A 22,055-nucleotide genomic window follows, 5' to 3' on the forward strand; every position below is an offset into this window, starting at 1 on the left:
TCAGAGAATTTGGCAGTACATCCAACTGGCCTCACAACCGCAGACCACGTGTAACCACACCCGCCCAGGAGCTCCACATCCAGCATCTTCACCTCCAAGATCGTCTGAGACCAGCCACCCGGACAGCTGCTGCAACAATCGGTTTGCATAACCAAAGAATTTCTGCACAAACTGTCAGAAACCGTCTCAGGGAAACTCATCTGCATGCTCGTCGTCCTCATCAGGGTCTCGACCTGACTGCAGTTCGTCATCGTAACCCACTTTGAGTGGGCAAATGCTCACATTCGATGGCGTCTGGCACTTTGGAAAGGTGTTCTCTTCACGGATGAATCCCGGTTTTCACTGTACAGGGCAGATGGAAGACAGCGTGTATGGCGTCGTGTGGGTGAGCGGTTTGCTGATGTCGACGTTGTGGATCGAGTGGCCCATGGTGGCGGTGGGGTTATGGTATGGGCAGGCATATGTTATGGACAACGAACACAGGTGCATTTTATTGATGGCATTTTGAATGCACAGAGATACCGTGACGAGATCCTGAGGCCCATTGTTGTGCCATTCATCCACGACCATCACCTCACATTGCAGCATGATAATGCACGGGCCCCATGCTGCAAGGATCTGTACACAATTCCTGGAAGTTGAAAACATCCCAGTTCTTGCATGGCCAGCATACTCACCGGACATGTCACCCATTGAGCATGTTTGGGATGCTCTGCATCGGCGTATACGACAGCGTGTTCCAGTTCCTGCCAATATCCAGCAACTTCGCACAGCCATTGAAGAGGAGTGGACCAACATTCCACAGGCCACAATCAACAACCTGATCAACTCTATGCGAAGGAGATGTGTTGCACTGCGTGAGGCAAATGGTGGTCACACCAGATACTGATTGGTTTTCGGACCCCCCGGACCCCCCAATACAGTAAAACTGCACATTTTAGAGTGGCCTTTTATTGTGGCCAGCCTAAGGCACACCTGTGCAATAATCATGCTGTCTAATCAGCATCTTGATATGCCACACCTGTGAGGTGGATGGATTATCTCGGCAGGAGAAGTCCTACACAGATTTAGACAGATTTGTGAACAATATTTGAGAGAAAAAGGCCTTTTGTGTACATAGAAAAAGTCTTAGATCTTCGAGTTCAGCTCATGAAAAATGGGGGCAAAAACAAAAGCGTTGCGTTTATAATTTTGGTCAGTGTAGATGTGTGTGTACAATTCCCGATGCCACCATACACAAGACCTAGTTGTGACCCCTAAGACTCTCAGAGCCAGGAGCCATAATTATAGTCTCCTGCCTCCAGCTGTCATACTCTGGCAATAACACAGGAGTATTTAATTAAACAAGCTGCTTTTTAATCAAGCTACGTGCACTTCCTGTGGCGACTCCAGAATGCGTCCGTGTACACGTGATGTTGCCTTTTCGGCTGGTTTAATTTTAGTCCACCATGTGTTTGTACTGCCTCTCTTGGCAGAGATCAAATTAAAATCAGATTACAGGGAGATTAAGGATTACGAAAGACTACCGGATGCTTTTCTTCCTGTCATTGTTTTTAGTCATTAGGAAAAATGTACATGGCTTCATTACAGTAAAAGAGTAGTAATCATGTTTTTGACAGACTGATTAGATACTATTTGTATTGCCAATTTTATTACCAAAATTTCTACTACAAATATCATGGTTAGATGGTTACTATGGTTAAATTTCTCAAGGGAAATTACACTCACATAATAAAAATATAAATACATATGTATAATATCATGTTGTTATATGTACAGAAATGTCACCCATAAAAAGGTTTTGTCAGAAGTAGAGGTGAGATGGATAGCACAGTATTGCGTTCCTTACTCAGTGTTGTGGTATGGCCTACATCAAACTTTAATAGTTCGTGAGATATTAATGGATATACTTTAAGGCCGTTCCACAGTGAAAGCCACAGCTATTCCTCTATGTATTTCAAAAGAGCTTTTGAAAATCATGTAGCGTTTACGTAAGCGAACGCAAATAGAAGCACTTATCTAATGACACGTGTATCATGGGCGCTTTTGTTTCGATTTCTGTCTTATATGATCTTATGCAAAACAGTGGAAGTGGAACAGCATGAAAGTTTTGACATAAATAATTAATTTGTTCAATAGAAGTATTGGGTTTGGTCAGACAGGAGACCTTTCTCTTGTCTGAATTGCTGAATTCTCACTACTTTTGTCTGTTAAACAAATCTTTCAACAACAACAAAAAAACATATATTATATGAACCTGTCTATAGCTGGCTTGCTTGTTTTGAACAACAGAGAGCTGAACACCTGAGCATAAACTAATAGTTTTAACAGCCCAATGCAGACTCTCTTTATATAAATATAAAACGTAATGAATCTGGTCTCCATAATGCGGTAGAAGTACAGTATAAACAAAAGGCTTTGTGTTGGCAGTCATCAGGTGCTGGAGGGGAGGGACTGGACCCGGGGAACAGAATCTGAGCCAACACTCACTCGTGCACATAAACACTGCTGGGTTTATTCTCACACAGCACATCACACAGACTAGACCAAACAGCAGGTGCAGAGAGGCAGACGGACGCGCGCAGGCACGCATGCACACACACAGTTAGCGAGAGAACATGTACAAGTGTACTACCTTTATACCGTTTTTTTATTCATTGCAACACTATTTTTTGACATTACTGTATGCTTAATAGTTATATCAAACAAGAAATCCAAAAAAAACCTGCTTCATTTTCATGAAAGTAATACTGTGACATTTAAATGCATATATGCTTTTTCTGATAATGGTGCAACAAATAACCACTCAAAACTGCATTTTATTAAGAATTACATTTATTTGTTCATATTTTAGTTTCGATAGATAAATATACAGTAAAATACTGTTCATATATTCCAGTTTGTTTTGGGTCAAAAAAATTAAATGAAACATGCCAGAAGCTAGTAAACAAGAATGATTCTCTCAGTCAACTGTCCCCTTTCTCATATGAAACACAAACGTCAACAACAGGGACAAAAACATTACATATAACAACATTGGATCAACACTGGACAGTCACTGAACACTTTTTGGACCTTGCAGCGATCACAAACATGCAGAGCGAACGAATAAGTTTATAGTTAACAAGGGAGAAAATACAATTTAAAAATCATTCAGTTCTAGCTTTGTTCAAATCATCGATTGAAGTGAAGATGTAGATTAACAGCATGAGCAATGCAGTAAATGCATCTCAACAAAACGTTCAACAGATTGTATACGGCAAAAGCAACGCATGCAAAGAGCCACACTGTGAACTGAAATGAATACAGCTGCATCATTCCCCAGCTGTAGATGAAGCCATGACATGTATTGAGAACATAAACTGTGCCGTTTTCCAGCTGCTACTGCCATGTGTCAACAATGCTTTGTCTCGGAGCTCTTAACCAAACAACAAAAACACAAAACAGCTTGGGGTTGGACCCACCTGGGACTTTGTGTAGGTTAACAGACATGTGCATATGCTACAAATAAATATAGTTAAAACTAAATATGGGAATGTTGCAGTAGTTTGAAACAAATAAAAGTGTTCGTAACTTAAGTGTTTTGCTTCATTTTTGCAGACATCTGAATGTAAACTTGTTTATGTTTGTATGACACTTTGTGGTTTAGACAGCTTGATACGTTCACTCTTGCAAGTGGGGTCAGCTACTTTAGAGGAAAACTACATTAAACAATAAAAAGTGCGCTAATATCTATATATAACTGCACAAAGGATAAAGCTAAAACAGCATATAAATACAGTTATAGAGCAGCACCTTCCTGACATTCTTTGCATCAAAACCCAGTAGTTTGACTCAATTAGACAAAACCAAACAAACCAAAGTGCTTCAAAATTCAATACATATAACAATAAGCAGCATTGCCAGAGAAGAAGAAATATATAACTGTAATATCTGGTTATGCACACATACGTTTTTACAACTTTACCTTTACAACGGAATGTTATGCAAAGCAAAAATAAAACACTTCTCTCCCATTCCAGAAAGTGTGATTCTCTGAAATAACATACAGCACATAAACATTCTTATTTCAGTTCTAGCTGAACATCAAGAAAGTGCTCAGACACAGAGGAAATGGAGAAAACACATCCAGTGCCTGTTGACACAGGAAGGTTGTGTCACTTCCACACATTTTTGTAACGCTGTGGTGAATCACCTCTCAGTGGTTTCTCCCGTCACAAAGCTTAGATCATCGGCGATCAGCTGCTCGCCTGAGAATGAGACACAAACATGACTTCCAAAGACCACACACACTGTTATAAAATGAGGAATAATCTAAAACTATAATAGGCAGGCTCGCTCTTTAGTTCCTGTCTCCTGCCCACCTACAGAGAAAATTAAAGACTAAAACAAGGGGTTGACCTGTGCTGAACTCTGTGATTTTCACAGCTTACAAAAGCACTACATATGTGCTTGTCCAATCTAGAACACAGCACACAATTACAATAGGGACAAATAATGATTTTCTTAACATTGTTATATGAACTCTAGAACTAACAAATAACAGCCATGAAAATGTGTAACTATTAAATAATTATTTTTATAGCATTTTACCAAACTTTCATTGTGTGGAAATGAGCAGAGACAGGTCACCATTTACTTTAATTGTATGGAAAACACCAACTTGAAACTTTAAAGGTCCAACGTGTAATTTTGGGGGGATCTATTGACAGAAATGTCTTCAGAGGTGTGTAAAGACCTTACATAATGAAGCGTTATGTTTTTACTACCTTAGAATGAGCTATTTCTATCTACATACACTGCGGGTCCCCTTGCATGGAATTCTCCATGTTGTTTCTACAGTAGCACTAAACGGACAAACTGCTCTACAGAACGCATTTCATAAATATGTTATCTCCTTCAGCAAAGAAGCAAAAACGTGACAACATCCGAGTTCTGTGTCAGCCACCGTAGTGCTTCAAATGGGAGGGGTGGATTGAGCCGTTGGTTGCAATTCGCAACCTCACCACTAGATGCCGCTAAATATTGTACTCTACACCTTCAAGTGTATTTTTTAGAGTACTATACCTGCGCAGGGTAATGTTCTGGTGTCAAACTGACAGTCCCCAGCCTCAAGAGCAACGGCTTCGTTCTCGTTCTCCGTGTCACAGTCCAGCTCACTATCACTGCTCATGCTCGGCAGCGTGTGGTGGGTCTGCTTCTGACAGAGGAGACCTGTGGACGGATGTGTTTGAACAACAAGTACCAATCGGTGTAGGTAATAACATATATTTATATTATTTTAACAGTGGTGGCTAATAAAATGTTCAAATGTTAACTGGGGAAAAAACGACATCAGGTCTTTGAGTAATAATTCTGAAAACGAATCTAATTTTATGTGCAGCTAAATGAGTGGCATTTGCTCACAGTGTGTGCAATGAGTCATCGAATCAACATAAATGTAACATCTTCATGCTGCGGTGTAGTTATGTTCTCTGAGTTTTTGAGAACAGATCTTCCCGTCTCACCTTCATCAGGATGTGAGGAGGAGGATGACGACGGCTCAGCCAGTGACAGCAGTGACTGATGGATCTCACCAGCGTTCTCTTGGTCACAGTTAAGCGAGCTGTCCGTCAACACAGCAGACCTGAGGGGAACAATCATAGCTAATGAATGTGCGTTTATTACCTTTGAACATATCCATCAATCTATCTACCCTCAGTTTATGAATGAATACACACAGAATTCAGAGAATATGGCGTGGTGCTGATGGCTTGTTTCATTACATTACCCTACGGCTGGAGCCCTGCGTTGTTTGGTGGCGAGTGCAGACGCTCCATTTAATGCTGTGACGCTGAATAGCTCTGCAGCAGAAGATCCGAAATGAATCTCGTTGTATTTCGAGCCAGAGGGTTTATCAGAAGAACAGCTTCCAAGAGAGGGAGGAGAACTTTGCACACTGCAAGGTTTGAGAGAACCTGCAAAACACAGATTAAGTGCTTTTAAATATCAGGCTTGGGTTTCCCCAAAGCTTTTTGCGTCTTCTATTAATAGATCATTCCAAATTGTTGCTTTTCATTTTTGTAATGAATCACGAGACGGAGAGTGTAGCATACTGACCATCCAATGAGGAGGGTCCCTCTCTAGGACACAGAGCGGGTTCAGCTGGTGACTCTCGACCAGCTCCTCTCAGCTCCTTCTCGCCAGCATCCACAGCCCTGCGCAGGGACAGCCCACCCAGTGCCCCCAAGCTCTCTTGTTTAGGAGAACCAGCCTTTTTTACACCTGGGAAGATGAGATCAAAACTAAGATGTTTTATCGTAATATGTAAATACAGAGGTTAAAATTAGACTGTAATAACACCGTACCACTGCGGGAGTGTCGTGATGAGACGGGCCCTTTGAAGAGCAGATCACTTGGTTTGCGGTTAGGCCCCATCTCTAAATCCATGGAGGGGTCATGGTTTAAGGCTCCTTGAGAAGGGACCCGTGGATTGGCTCCACCACGAGCTTCCAGCTGCCCTTTCACATCCGACATCTTACTGCGCACCTCAGCCATCTGAGCCTTCAGCCTGATCAGGACCCCCGAATCCGGGGCCGACCGCCGCACCGCCTGTGGCCGACGCTCCCGTTCTTTACGAGAAGTTACAGCAGGAGCTGTCAAACAAAAATGTTCTGAACGACAAATTTGATGCTACTGTCATTTTAGTGTTATTGTGGAATCCATTTGAATTAAATATGACATAAATGACTAAAATGAAGCTTGATTCATTTTGACACCTTGGGTTTGGAGCAAAGAGGCAGGTGGGCGTGGCTGCATGCCCCATAGTGACTCCATATGGCTGCGGTCCTTCAGGTCCAAGAGCTGAATGAGGAAGACGGGGTCGATCTCCAGGAGACTGGATGAGGTTGCACCTGCTCCGCGTCTTGAACTACGGGAACTTGCGCTGGAACCTCCTGACCAAACGGGGGGAAACAGTCAGTTTAGAGGGGATTTTGGCTGTTTAAGCATTTAGGGATGGTAGCCATCATGGGTGCATATGACCAAGTTTAAACCAAGAACGTAACAGCCTTTAGCAGTGCTGAGTCAAACCAGTGGTCAGTTCGAAAGAGCACCACCTTCAAAATTTTGGGTGGTGATTAGCTTAGGTTTACGCAAAACTAAACTCAAGTATGGTGATTTTCCATGTTATTAAAATTGCAACAGAGAGTCAACCAATTTTACTGCTACTGGTATTAAACTACTGAAATTGTAATTTTGAGATGATTGGCATTGACTGTAGAAATGATTTGCTTTAAATTGAACTTTATTGACTTTTGCCATTATAACAGCAATCTGCAATCTAGAGCAGGACTTTTAGCATGAACTAAAAACTATGAAAAATTCTGTTAAAATAAAAATGGAATTAGTTTTAAATAAAACAAATAATAAAATAAAAAATAAAAAATACTCAATTAAAAAATAAAGTTTAAATATTATTTGGGAAACTTGAAGTGGATGAAAATCAGAAATGCTACCCCAGCAACTGAAATACGTTCTGGTTGACGCAAAACAAAAATAAATGAAACCTAAATAGTAATACTAAAAATATTAATAACGATAATAACAACAAAAATGGTCTTTGAATTATCAAAATATATCAAATAAAAGCAAATTCAAAATATTAATAAATCAAATAAATAAAACAATAAATAAAAAACCTGTTCTAGTGATCAGCCATTAAAAGGTTGACCACTAACAACCTTCACAGCCAAAGCAAGCCATTCGGAAGTTAGCTTTTCTAAAGCTTTTCTTGCGGGGAACCCTGCACTCTCAAAGCCTGATATGGTAATTCGGCTTGGTTACATCACTACAGATGATTAGCAAGGTGTTGCAGTTGATGACACTTCAAAGCCAAGTGCTTCAACACACCAGACTGCCACATGCATGGCACTCAATGTTCATTAAAAAAACAACACTACTGCCATTAATGAGGGTGCTCGGGTGCAGAAACGCTGGTTCACCTGTTGCCCCGGCAACATCCTCAGGTAGTTCACCTTCCTCCAGGTCCAGATTCCCACTGTACTCCACGTCATTCTCACCAGACCTACAACAAATGGAAAATCATGATCATTGTTCCTATAATGCCTTTAGTTTACTGAAATGTCAACAGCAAGTAAACAAGTCTACGATCCAAGTCTACGATTCCACATGTTTGACACTAATCAAAGCAGGATTCATGTGCGTGGTCCCCCGTTTATAGTGAGGAGTGGAACGGTCTGAAATAAGCCGCTCCACAGGGGGTGTGGGTAGCGTACAGCTACTGCTGAATATGTATGCGTGTGTGTGTGTAAGAGAGTAACACATGCACTATTGTCTCGGGCTGCACCACACAATGAGTCACTCCTCTCCAGCGATTCTCTGCGCAGATCTACTACAGTATTTATAGAAGCTGAGAGCCTTGACTCGATGCATACATCCAACAAATCCTAGAACAACCACTCTATGCTTAATAAATACTGTACCACCCCAATGAACTATTCTTCAACTCTTTCTCTAATCCTCAACCATCTGTACTGCTCTCAAAAAGCAATTTACACAAAGAATGAAAAAAATAGAAAAGAAACATTACAGGAATAAAGTCTTTCTATTTTTTAGAATAATCTCATAATAAGTCTTTTACGAGAATGAAGTCGTGAAGGTTCGACAACAACTCCATTCAGAGCTCTTTCCAAAGCCACGCCTCCTCACGTAAAGATAAATAAAGGTATAGTTCACCCAAAAATACAAACTGTCATCCTTTATTCATCATGACTTTCCAAACCTATAGGACTCTTTCTTCTATGAAACACAAAAGAAGATATTTTAAGAAATGTCCCTGTGGTTTTGTGTCCATACAATGGAAGTCAGTGAGGGCCAATGTTGTTTGGTTACCAACGTTCTTCAAAATATCTTCTTTTGTTCTGCATACGAAAAAAGTCATACATGGAAATAACCTGAGAGTGAATAAATGATTAAAAATGCATAATTTTTAGATGAACTATTCCTTTAAACGGTACATTTCTATAAAGTTATTAATAATAATGTGCAGTAAAACGGTCTACACAACAAGGTTATCGTTAAATTAGAATGAATAGTTAAAAGAATTCATCAGCATTTGGAAATTCCTATATAAAAATATAAGGCTGAGGATGGTCGTGTCCCCCATATCAACAGAAATCCTGCAGGAAACCCCTGAATTCATATTGGAAAAGCCAGAGATGTTTGAGAACAGGCATTTGTAGGCAGGAGGCAGAAGCTGTGATGACTCATTCGTCTCATCTGGTTGAAGCAGCGTGCGTGCGTGCGTGTGTGAGCGGGCGGGAGCCGGCAGCATGAGCAGAAACATGTGAGGTTCTGACTTCAGCATCTCACTACAGAAACACGAGCACTCTCACAGAGCCCACACAAGTCAAAGCTGCCAATAGTGCTGATGCTCTCAGATCGTGAAAGGGCAGAAGAGCTTTGCTTAAACACACACTGAGAGGGGTTGCCTGTCAAAAATGTGGTAGCAGCCCTAATTAAAATGTGTTTTCTAGCCAGGAGGTGGATACAGCTGTTCCCCATTGGCACACAAAGCACCATGTCCCACTCATTGCATGTACACTAGCATTTACCACAACATGAAGATGTCGGAACAAATGGTGAATAGTGCGTCTAAAACGCTTGAATGTAGGACTTTTAAAATATATACACTTAAATATACAAATATACTTTAAAGGTCCACTGTTTAATTTTTAGGAGGATCTATTGACAGAAATGCAATATAACAAACATAATCGTGTCTTCAGAGGTGTATAAAGACCTTACATAATGAAGCGTTATGTTTTTACTACCTTAGAATGGGCTATTTCTATCTACATACACCGCGGGTCCCCTTGCATGGAATTCACCATGTTGTTTCTACAGTAGCCCTAAACGGACAAACTGCTCTACAGAACGAGTTTCGTAAATATGTTATCTCCTTCAGCAAAGAAGCAAAAACGCGACATCTTAGTCCTGTGTCAGCCACCGTAGTGCTTCAAAAGGGAGGGGTGGAGTGAGCCGTTGGTTGCAATTAGTAACCTCACCGCTAGATGCTGCTAAATTTCATAGATTGGACCTTTAACACAGGTAAAAACACTATAATGCACATTCCCAAATGGCTCATCACATTCTGAAGTCTAAGTAAGACTGTTTCATTTATTACGTACATGGTTTCCTCATCAATGTCGTTCTCCTCTGTGTTACTGGTGGCAGTGGAGCTGCCGGAGGTGCTACTCCCATCCAGAGGATTGACGTCTTCATCTCCAGTGAGACAGTCCACCTCCAGATCTCCATCAGACAGCTCCTAAAGTCACACCAACACATAAGACAGTTCATGAGGCTGAAGCAACATTTAACCAAATAACTGCGCACATGAGAGAGATAGTGATGTCATCAAAGCTTCAGCATCATTACAACACTTTTAGGCCTGTTTTCTTTAAATATCAAGATGAGTGTAACTTGTTCTGAGAGTTGTGTCATCGTACTAAACTGTACATTGTGACTATTGATTAATAATCTTGATGTGTCAACATTTTTTTATAGTCTAATAATTTCTAGTAGTAAACAAATGTCTTACATCTTTTTTCAAAAGAAAAGGGGCAAAGATCAGAAATAATTGATATAATTATTATATAAATATAAATAGCTATTCATTTCCGAGTGCCGCTCTTTTAGACATTTCTTACATTAGAGTCATCATGATGGGTTTTCTCCTCGTCCTCATCTTCCTTTGTCTCTATTGAGGCTGCTTGACTACCCTCCTCTGGTACAGAAGTCTTCCCCTGACGTGAGTCTCTCCCTGAAGAAGCTGCGGGACAGAGGCGTCGATCAGGAGACGAACTCCGGGACTTTTGTCGACGGAACAGCTCGATAGCGAGTCTCTAAACACAGAAACAGACCACACAAAAACAGATCACATAACAGGGAAAAGTATAACGTTAGGAGAAATTTATAGGTCAAAGGACCAAGGCCATTCATTCTGAGGCTGGGTTACGGGGTCAAAATGACACATGGAGGTTATGTTAAACACTGACCTCTTTAAGGTTGTTGATCTGTTGAACGTAGCCGGACTGTGCAGACTCAAGCTGAGATATATACCAGTACTGATCTCTACATTTCTGAAAGAAGGTGGGTGAACGCACCTGATACCTGTGAAAAAAACCATCAGAGCATTACACGACACTCGAAAGAAATTGATTCCAAACTCATTTTAAAAGAACACAGATAATCTTGTAAACCTCAGCACAAGAGTGTCGGTCTGCATGTTGAGGTATCCCTCACTGGCAAGAAGATCCAGTCTGAAGAATCTGTTATAGCCCCAGCACTCCCCCACCTCAAAGTCTGAAGCAAACTCTCTAATAATGTTTTTGGTGGGGTCGCTGGAGGCCTGATGGACCATCTCTACCCTGTATTCATACCTGGAAGAAATACTGCCAGTGAGAAACACTTCCTGTATACTGCAACAATTTCACAAGAACAGGACGTGCTATTATGGCTGTGCAAAAATATCGATACATGTAACTATCGCAATATTTTTTTTCTCGATAGTGTATCGATAGTGATACTTCTACTATATTTTTTAAAATCATGTCATATATACATACGGCCAAAAGTAAGTGGAAGCGAGCATGGCGAAAAATATAAGAACGCTTGGAGCTCTCAGAGCTGATGTGTGGGTGTGCTTTGGTTTTCAAAATAAGTAATGGAGTAATGAGTTATATCAAATAATGCTGTTTGTAAGCTTCGCAAGTCATGACACAAGTCACTTGGCTACTGCAGTGCATTAGACAAAAAGTTTATTAAGAAAAGTAACAATGACATTTATTGTGCTTTCACGGATGTGACACCAGCGCATTTACAGCACGGATGAACCAGAGGTTTTACACTGCCCATGTTCAGTGTTTTAACTGTAATGCACCACAACAGCCAAGTGACTTGCGTGAGCCACCTTATTCCCCTGTGTTACCCGCTTGAGGGGCGCAATCCACAGTTTGAGAACCCAAACCTCTGATCTAAAGGTCCATGCATCGCACATCATGGCTACTCTGCAGAGGTAAGGGATGTTTTTACACTTATCCTTACAGAAAACACCAGGTGGTGCACAGCATGTTGTATTTCTAGCTCTACTTTTTACATTTGCTATTTAAAGTATTGCAATATATCGTAAATGTGTATCGTATCGAAATACATAGCAATATATTGTATCGTGACCCATCTATTGTGATATGTATCGTATCGGGAGGCACTTGCCAATAAACAGCCCTACGTGCTATGCCATGTTTTTTTCTAACTGCTGCTTAAATGTCATACTTCGAGGTCTCGGGAAGCCCTGCCGATAACTCCAGAAAGACAGAAAGATAGTTTCCCCGCACAACCCCGTTGCCATCCTGAAACAAAACAATTACAAAACTAGAGATAATTCAGATGTAATAAAAGCATGCTCTGTCATGGTCATTGATTCACTTTTTTAGTTATGAAATGCAGCCAGATGCCAAATTTAAAGAACAGTTCACCCAAAAATGAAAGTTCTGACATCATTTAATCACCCTCAAGTCCAAATCTGTTTAAATTTCTTTGTTCTGATAAATACACAGAAAGATATTTGGAAGAATGCTTGTGACTAAACAGTTCTTGGCCACCATTGACTACCGTAGTAGGAAAAATGACAATAGTAGTCAAAAGTGCCCCAGAACTGTTTACTTTCCTACATTCTTCAAAATATCTTCTTTTCTGTTCAACAGAACATAGACATTTATAAAGAAAATTTTCCTACTATGGTAGTCAATGGCGGCCAAGAAGTTCGAACTGTTTGGTTAAAAGCATTCTTCCAAATATCTCTCTGTGTTCAACAGAACAAAGAAATATATACAGATTTGGAACAACTTGAGGGTGAGTAAATGAAGACAGAATTTTTTTATTTTGGGTGAACTATTCTTTTAAGAATCAATAGAAGGAAAATGACAAACTTACTGGATAAACCTTTAACCTCCAGCACAGACCTGATATCTGGAGAGGGGGGCTGTAGACGGGGTCTGCTCTCTGTCGCAGGGTACTTTACACAACAAGACGTCATCAGATCAAGCCATACAACTGACGCACCACTCAAATAGTAAATTATTTGAAAAAACGTTATCATTACCTGAAGTTTGCCAAAACAAAGGTGCTTGAGTCATAGGCAGGAACCAGCTCACTAAGAAGAAATGATTTTTTTCTCAATGCATTTTCAGCACATTAGTTGGTCAGTAATAATTTTCTCACGAAACACGATGGCTTGCGGGGAAGTTTTACTCTACACGAGCAACATCTAGCTAATGAAACATAACTGAAAATGTATTTTCTCATTAGAAATTAACACTACTTTTAAGCTCAGAAAATCATCAAACAAGAAGAAGATAGATTGATGTTCTCAGAGAGCCACTTTAACGACCCAAAAAACACTCGACAAGAAATGTCAGGTGCAGCGTGCCAGTGTGTACCTAGTAAAGTCTGGTGGAACGGGTGTGGTGACGAAGGACTGCATTGGTTTCCTGTGAACCTGCTGGAACATGAGCAGGATCTCCGGACTCTTCGAGATCAGCTCGCTCTTACTGCACGACCGCAGCTGTGGGATACAAAACACGCTCAAGAACACAAAACATATCAGAACATCTACATCTGCTTTCACTGGATCACACTGAGGTACCTGATGTTCTACTTCCTGCAGAAGAGACTCCAGAAGTTCAGTCTCCTGAGTCAGAGAGGTCTTCTGTCCTGTAGGAACGACAACTTTACATTAGACTGACGTTACCCGAAACATCAGGATACATGCAGACCACATTAAAAGAAGAATAAAGTAGATGTACCCATGAGTGTGATGAGTTTGTTCTTGAGTTGATTATCGAGTCGTGCAATTATCATTTCCACAGCGTTACGGATTTCTCTCACTCTTTCATCCTTCGCTCCACGCACCGCCTCGACATTCTTTTCCTGAAATTCATATAACTTGCATGTTGATGAAATGATCTTAACATGGAAGATAGACCTTAATGTTTCTTCAGTAATGGCAAAAGTTAAAGAGATCATCGTTTACTCACCCTCTTTATATTTCAAACCTCTATGGCTTTCTTTCTGCTGCAAAACAAAAAGAAGATATTTTGAAGAACGTTGGTAACCAAAAACTAATTCAAGTAAATGGGAAACAACGGTTTTCGGTAACCAACATTCTTCAAAATATCATCTTTGGTGTTCTGCAAAAGTAAGAAAGACATACAGGTTTAAAAAAACATGAGCTTGTTTTGTAAATGACAGAATTTTCATTTTTGGGTAACTATCCCTGTAAGAGTGTTTATGATGTCCAAATCCCTTTAAGGTGGTAAATAATACAACATAACGCAAAGCTGATTTTTAAAAGTAAAATATGTACTATACCAACATACAATAACATTAAAAATGTCTTTCCTAGTCCTAAACCCCTATTGTACATGACTTTTCTGTTTTTCATGAGATTATGGTGCCCTCTAGTGGACTATAACATGAAACTCAAAAGTGAACAGTAATAGATTTGTGTGGGTTCCTAAATGTCCTTGTGTGCTACATTTTATACAAAATGCCCTCCAAAGCACTTATGAATGCAGACATATATAATTAAATAATATTTTTATTAGCAGACTCATCAAGAGTTTTCTGGCTGAAAAGATCGATCATAAACTGACACGGTGTGGGCGTAAATTAGAAGCCCATGTGCTCACCACTTCTTGAACCAGACTGATGAGCTCCATTAGCCGGCGTCGTAGTTTAGCCACCTCCTCGTTCACCTTTGTCACATGCTGCTCGTAGATCTCAGCGAGGGGTTTGAACGTATGACCTCCATGCTGTGGAGAGATGAGGACAGATATGTGATTTAATCTGCAGAAATCTCAAACGAATTTTGTTTGTTTGGGACAGATTGTATTATTCGTTGATCATTTGCTCATTCACTCATTTTTCATCTCATAACATTTGGGGAGGAAATGACACCATACACGCAATCCTCCGGCCTGACTAATTCATTTTGGAGACTGAATTGCGTACCATGCCTCCCCACAGCGCACACTGGTGACAAATGCACTTCTTACACGTCCAGCAGAACACGCTCAGCTTCTCGTGATGGTTCTCACACCTGATGGGGCAAAAAATGACTTACAGTCAATTCGCAGTCAGGTCATAGAATCTATGCTTAAAGGGACAGCTACCCCAAAATAAAAATTCTATCATCTTTAAGTAAACCTCATGTTTTTTCCAACCAGTGATTTTAATTCTTCCGCAAAACACAAAAGATGATGTTAGGGACTTGCAGCTTCGGTCACCATTCACTTTAATAGGAAAAACATGGAATGAAAGTAAATGGTGACTGAAGCTGTACGAATCTATTCTGCCTTTTCTGCTCCACAGAAGAAAGTAATGCGGATTTGAAACAACATAAAATTAAATAATGACAGAAATTTCATTTCTGTGTAAATTTATTTGCTTAAACTATTTAAACCATCACACAGTTTTCATGGTCTGTGACAGAGAGTTTGAATAAGCATCATTTTTCACCTGTAGGCCGAAATTAAAATTTTGTTTGAATATGTGTATAGCTCACTTGTCTTTGTCGTTCTCTTCATGTTTTGTGAGGTTGCACAGCTGCAGGGTGTCCAATTGTTGTGTCACTTCCTCTGCCCAGCGACAGTTCACCAGTTCCCTCAGCTGAAGCGGAGCTCTGAATTTAACATGAAGTCAAAGAAGGTTTCATTTGTAGTTTCTTTGTCATTTTTATTGAGAGAAAGGAGAACATGAAATGATAGGTAGAGCATGGAGGAACAGGATTGGATAATACTGGATGTGGAGCATGTGATCAAAGCCCTTTTAAAAGAAAAGCCTGCAACCATTAGGCAAAAAAGCGTAACGGCTAATGCTAACACCCTGGCTTCAGCGGAATGCAGGAAAGGAGACCAGATGCTGGTTTTTTGAATGGATGTCAATGGGTTTTGTTAGCCGTTACAGGTTCTCCAATTGGAAGTATTACAGACCCTCCCATCTCTATGATACGAGTATCTCTGATGTGATCTCCAATTCGAATCAAAGCATGTCTGCTTGAGGATGTAGAGGCTTAAGGTATAGTTCACCCTAAAATAAACATTTCTATGAAAACAACATAATAGCATTTTTTTGGGTGCACTATACCTTTAAGAAAAGATACAGATAACTATAGTGTCAGTGTGTCTTCAGGAAAACTTCAATACAAAGATTGCAGAGATGAAACTCCAAAAACTAAAGAACTGTTTGTTAGATTTGCTGATCTTTGTTTTTGAAAGCAACCCAAAAAAGTGATAAAAGTATCTGCACTTATATGATTTTTGAGTTCCAGATTTTAAATTGTAGACCTTGGGTTTGTAGGCACTCTTTAGATTGCTTTGGCAATTATGTAAGTGTGCTTCTTGCAGGCCAACAAATTCACATGTGGCTCCGGTCCAGTCATCTAAAGCTTTTTTGGAAGAGATCTCTCTAATGTAACTAATCGATGCCTCACTGAAATGAACTCTTTCTGTGAGCACTAACAATAGAAAAATCAATACTTTTCTAGAGTTACTCAAAGAATGTTTGAAGTTTCAGATTCTTACCGGCAGTGGGGACACTGTGCTCTCTGCTCCGTCAGCCATCGCTGCCAGAGAGAAAAACAAAACATCTTGACTTCTATTCCAAATGCTAGCTTGGCTCATCAAACCGATCACATTTTAAGAAGACAATTATTAAAATGGGTTTTATTAGCAGGATTCTGTCCAACACATTCTGCACTGGTCTAAACTTGGAATACATAAAAGCATCTATAATTTTTGATATGCAAGGGTATTTGGCAAAGATAACTGATCTTCATATCAATTCTGGAGTTAAAGAAACTCTTCATCAAAAAAATTATTTTAAGGATCTTCTTGCCAAATCAAAGTCTCCAATAGTAGTCAGTACGACTTGTGTGCTATATTTAAAGTCTTTCCAAACTATATGATAAATCTGTGTGGGGAACTGACTGCAACGAATATTTTTTTTACTGGTAATCTTGCCCTCCCTCTGAATGGAGTTTCCTGTTATATTACCGCACACACACACAAAACCAATGGCCTTCTGACATCAGCAACAATGACAACCCATTTGTTATTTAGGGTGCAGGGCAGACAAAAACATCATTTCCCCACACAACGCTATTATATGACTTCAGAACACAATAAACAAACTGTATGGACTTTAAGCTTGACAACCCCACTTTGTCTTGACAAATCACAATCTAAAGCAATTTCCACTCCAAAATCCCCTGCACACATATATACTCATGTCCAGTTGAGCTGAAGTAAAAAAGACAGATCAGGGAGTCCTGCTTAATAACACAGGCCTTTGGTATACTTTGGTTATTATTTGGTGTGTGCGTGTGTGTGTTCACTCACTCGTATGCAGCTGAAACAGCACAGTTTGGAACAGTGAGGGCACAGACGAGCATCCCGCAGCTTTTCCATACAAATAAAGCAGCGGAAAACTTCCGCTATACTCTGAAGAGGCACGCAAGAGATAAAGATGAATTTCTTGAATAAGCACAATGGTGTTCGGTCATCGTTAAAACAACACAACAAGCTTTGGCATGAATTAAAGGGATAGTTCCCCCTAAAATGAAAATTCTTTCATCGCCCACATGTCATATTCCAAGATATGACTTTCTTCTGCAGAATGCTAAATAAGATATTTTGAAGAATGTTGGTGACCACTATATGGGGCCTTATTGAATTCCATTGCATAGGGGTCAAAGACGTTAAGATAGTCTAAGCCTCAGACGTCACGCCCACGGACCGCTGGCTAAACGTCTGGCACACTTTTCTGGAAACACTTCGGCACGTACGAAGTTGTCATCTGATTGGTTGAATTTCACAGGATTTCCGGGAGACGTGCGTGTCGCGTTCTTTAACGGTCCGCCTGGAAACAACATGAAGCCGTCTGATCTAAGAAGTACGCTGTCGTGTTTACAACGGTTGCTATAAGAATTCCTCACGATCGACTAAACGCTTAATTCTTTAAAGTATGCGAGGTCCATGGCATAAACTTATAATCATTTTGTTGCTGTTCACTTTTGACACGTTCGTGAATGTACACCGGTCTGTTACTGCGGGGACATTTCCACGCCTCTAAACATTACGCGGCACAAAACGCAACGTGATTGGTTGCTTTATCTGTCAGTCATATGGCCTCTTGGGCAGGCCTTGGCCGAAGAAAGCGCCGATAAGTTTGCGAGACTAACCTTAAGATGTCCCCATCAAAATAAATTTACAAAAGTGATTTTATGTCCATAGAAAGCACCTTAAATGTAAGTAAAATGTCTACTTTATGGTTTCAAGTAAGTTTTTGGAGAATAAAATGTCAAAATTTGGTTGAAATAATGCTACATTGTCATTCAGTGTAACACAATATTTATGTACAAATTCAAACAACATGCTTATTCTGACTTGGACATATTAAAAAAATATATAAAAGAATAAGGGAGCATATTACATTTTATTGTGCTTTAAATGAGTAAAAACATCTTATTGACAAATGGGCAAAACCTAGGATAGGGGCAAATTTAAAAAATGTAAAATTACAACTAATTAGCATTTGGGGTGAAAGTCTTTTAATATGTCATACATAGATTTTTGTTGTAAATATATGCCTGACAAGATTGTTACACTGAATGTGTCGCTTTACCGCTCATTCTGCTTCACAACTCCTTCCTGGTGGAACATTCTTCCTAACTCAGTCCGGTCAACCACATCTCTCACGACATTAAAAAAACTACTTAAAACTAGGGATGCACCGATATGTAAATTTTGGCCGATAACGATAACTGATCATTCTTGAACCTTGGAAGCAGATAACCGATTTATTGGCCGATATACAGTATCTAAATATTATAACATTTTCTGAACTGAAAATTATTTTTTCCCCCTGAAAATCATGTACCAAGCCTACTTTACACCAATTAAAGATTCTTTAACTTTTAAACTTTACAGGTATAATGCTTATTCAATAAATAAATGAAAGAGCAACCCAGAAAGGTGTTCTCAATAGCCTCTCAATAGGCTTCAAACAATTTGCTTTTGTTCCTATAATTTACACATTCATAAATATCTACATACTACATCAACAATGTTTTGCTAATAGCAGTAAGTGAATGATCAGGACAGAAAGACAGTACTGTACTGTATTTTAACTGTGAGCATCGTGCAGCTGAAGAAGTTTAACCAGAGGAAATGATTTATGATTTATCGGCTATAATATATCGGCCTTTAATATTATTATTGGCCGATATCGATAACATTAAAAATGACCATTTATCGGCCGATAATTTATCGTGCATCCCTACTTAAAACCCATCTCTTCTGTGAATACTTGACAGACAAATGAGAAAAAAAAAACTAACCCTCTCTCTTTCTCTCAACTGGTATTGGTCTGGCTTTTGTTGAAACTAGTCACTTTGTATTAGCACCTGTTGTATTATTGCTCCTGTATGACATATTGCTTATTGCTCCCTGAACTCTCTGTAAGTAGCTTTGGATAAAAGCGTCTGCTAAATGACTAAATGTAAATTAATGACATTTTAGTGGGCGTCTTCCGTAAATTAGGGGAAAAGGTATTATATTTATTTTTTGCTCAGAAAAACTCAAATGCACTTAAATTAAACAGAAAACGTTTTCATTTTTTTATCAACAACAATTTAAAGCAGTATTACACTTATTGATTTTATGCTTAAACCCTTTTTCGTCTTTGACCCATGGACATGAAACCACTGAGACATTTCTCAAAATGATCTTCTTTTGTGTTCCACAGAAGAAAGAGTCACATACACGTTTTGAACGGTATGAGGGTGAATAATTGACAGAATTTTTATTCTTGGGTGAACAACAATACAAAAGGGCACAGGTTACACAGAAGCTTATTAGGATAAAACATAACTACAGAACACTGTCAACATACCTCAACACTCTGCTCATCCATCTCAGCCAGCTTTACCTCTAAAAGTCCAATTTATTTGATAGAAGAATCTTGGCGTGAGAGCCACTTTTACTGTGTCAAAAAGACAACAGGTCATTTCACTAATGAAAGTTTGAGCAATATCATACACAATATCTGCCTGGTCATTGAAAAAAGTCTGTTTACCTTCATTGTAACAGTTTTTACAGTTTTTAGTATTTTTAAATGGTAGATCCTAATACATATCTCTGTCTGGCCATGCATAACGTTACTTGATCTGAATTGGCATTGATTTTATGAATGTCGAAAGACATTGATTTTATGAATACTGTTGTTTATAATTCCAGATGGCCAAAACATGAAAAGGAAACACTAAATATTTTTATGCACTTTTCGAGGATGTCAAATACCGTTATGTTTGGGTTTACAGACCGTTTGCAGTACAAATCTACAAAATGTAACACAAAGGTAAATATAACACCCAGCTTGATCAACAGCAAACGTTGTCATCTTTGTTATCATCACAGAAGTGGATACAGTGACCAATATTGAGCTCATTTTTTGCTCTTGTAAGCCCTTAACCCACCATCAAATCAAGACAAAAAGTATAGACGGACAGTCAAAAAGAGATGTCAACAAAAACACAACACCATACACAAACAATTACCCCCGCAAACACTCTCAGGTGATACAGCACAGGTTAGCACATTAGCAGGTTAGCTAGGAGCATTTCAAAACTCATGCACAACCAGGTCCCGCATATGAAAATGAAGCGTTTACCTCGCAATGCTGCCCTCGATAAACTGAGTCCGTCGCTCCGAGTGTCCACATGAAACGCTAATAATTTAGTGTTTTATAAACAGGTTCTGTAGCATCAGATTGCTTGTTATAGCCTGCAGAAAATCTAGCGCCTCTATGTCACTGTCAGTCACCATGGGAGACCGTGTCAGTCACCATGGGAAACCGTATCCGCCAATCGTCCGCATTGTTGGTGGATGTTTGGAATTGCATTATCCAATCATAAATGCGCATTTTAAAAAGGCGGTGCATTTGGCGTCTGGGCACGCCCACTTGAAAGCGCCAACATCAAATGTATGTATTAAATGAATACTTCACCCAAAAATAAAAATTCTTTCATCATTTACTCACATTCGAGTTGTTCCAAATGTGTATAAATTTCTTTGTTCTGATGAACACGGAGAAAGATATTTGGAATAATGCTTATAACCAAACAGATCACGTCAGACACCCGTTGACTACCATATTAGGATAAAAACAATGGTAGTCAAAAGTGCCCCAGAACTGTTTGCTGTCCTACATTCTTCAAAATGTCTTCTTTTGTGTTCAACAGAACAAAAAATATATAAAATATTCGATTTATCGGCTAAAAAAAATATATAAAATATTTTTTCCTACTATGGGAATCAATGGCGGGCAAGATGGTTATAAGCATTATTCCAAATATCTTTCTCTGTGTTCATCAGAACTAAGAAATGTATATACGTTTGGAACAACTCGAATGTGAGTAAATGATGGTTCCTGCATAATTATAGTATATTATGTTTTGACTTGTATTTTGGTTGATGAATTAACAACTTTTTTTTTTTCTTTTTAAATACATTTGAAATTATTAATTTTATGTACAACGTATCCACACACACAATGGATTATTTCAGGATAACACATGTTGTGCACCAAGAAAGCAGTAGCCTATATACCACATTCCTATAGACCCCTTTTGCGCCGACGTCACCAGCACAGATTCGGCTACATGAGGAGTTTAAAATATCATCTTGTTGTGTTGTTTAGTGCCACAATCGACACAGTCTCCAATTTGATAGTTTACACATACCTGCTCCTATATATTATGAGTTGTGTCTAAAAATATCTCACGTATGCCCAAACCAGAAAGTGGGGAACAAGGTTAGTTTTCACGTAGCGTTAACTTTTGAACGCATAGGGTGCGCTAGCTAACTTTGTTAGTTATACAACTATCAGTTAACTATCGGCCAGAAACTAAACATAAAGGAAACTGTTTGTCATCT

The 22,055-nt window shown here is 39.4% G+C and overlaps 1 protein-coding gene across 3 annotated transcripts; it reads right to left on the reverse strand.

Moving 5' to 3' along the window:
* Positions 1 to 1,676: 1,676 nt before the first annotated feature.
* On the reverse strand, positions 1,677 to 20,932 carry trim37 (tripartite motif containing 37). 3 transcript variants are annotated; one of them, XM_057321384.1, is made up of 25 exons: positions 20,791 to 20,932; positions 20,014 to 20,103; positions 17,460 to 17,561; positions 16,644 to 16,684; positions 15,626 to 15,742; positions 15,073 to 15,160; positions 14,751 to 14,873; positions 13,866 to 13,989; positions 13,706 to 13,773; positions 13,500 to 13,624; positions 13,163 to 13,213; positions 12,994 to 13,075; positions 12,334 to 12,410; positions 11,262 to 11,441; positions 11,058 to 11,172; positions 10,710 to 10,904; positions 10,191 to 10,327; positions 7,983 to 8,065; positions 6,759 to 6,935; positions 6,348 to 6,635; positions 6,100 to 6,264; positions 5,771 to 5,957; positions 5,508 to 5,626; positions 5,068 to 5,214; positions 1,678 to 4,250 (listed from the first exon to the last, which is right to left on the reverse strand). In XM_057321384.1, exons 2-25 carry the CDS (start codon positions 20,032 to 20,034, stop codon positions 4,192 to 4,194), a joined length of 2,871 nt encoding a protein of 956 aa, XP_057177367.1. In that variant the 5' UTR covers positions 20,035 to 20,103; positions 20,791 to 20,932; the 3' UTR covers positions 1,678 to 4,191. The 3 variants fall into 3 exon arrangements, with proteins under 3 accessions (XP_057177365.1, XP_057177367.1, XP_057177366.1); XM_057321383.1 differs by having other exon boundaries at positions 6,348 to 6,653; XM_057321382.1 differs by having other exon boundaries at positions 1,677 to 4,250; positions 13,500 to 13,773.
* Positions 20,933 to 22,055: the final 1,123 nt, after the last annotated feature.

Source organism: Triplophysa rosa, linkage group LG22, assembly GCF_024868665.1.
Source record: "Triplophysa rosa linkage group LG22, Trosa_1v2, whole genome shotgun sequence".
Lineage (NCBI taxonomy): Eukaryota > Metazoa > Chordata > Actinopteri > Cypriniformes > Nemacheilidae > Triplophysa > Triplophysa rosa.

What these genes read in the sequence shown, in the direction of transcription:
- trim37 (XM_057321382.1), bottom strand. Translation starts at nt 20,034, where the DNA reads ATGGATGAGCAGAGTGTTGAG. An exon ending in AGATCAACAACCTTAAAGAG is followed by an intron (nt 10,905 to 11,057) that starts GTCAGTGTTTAA and finishes TTCTGTGTTTAG; the next exon opens with AGACTCGCTATCGAGCTGTT. An exon ending in CTCTTTGCTCCAAACCCAAG is followed by an intron (nt 6,636 to 6,758) that starts GTGTCAAAATGA and finishes TTTGTTTGACAG; the next exon opens with CTCCTGCTGTAACTTCTCGT.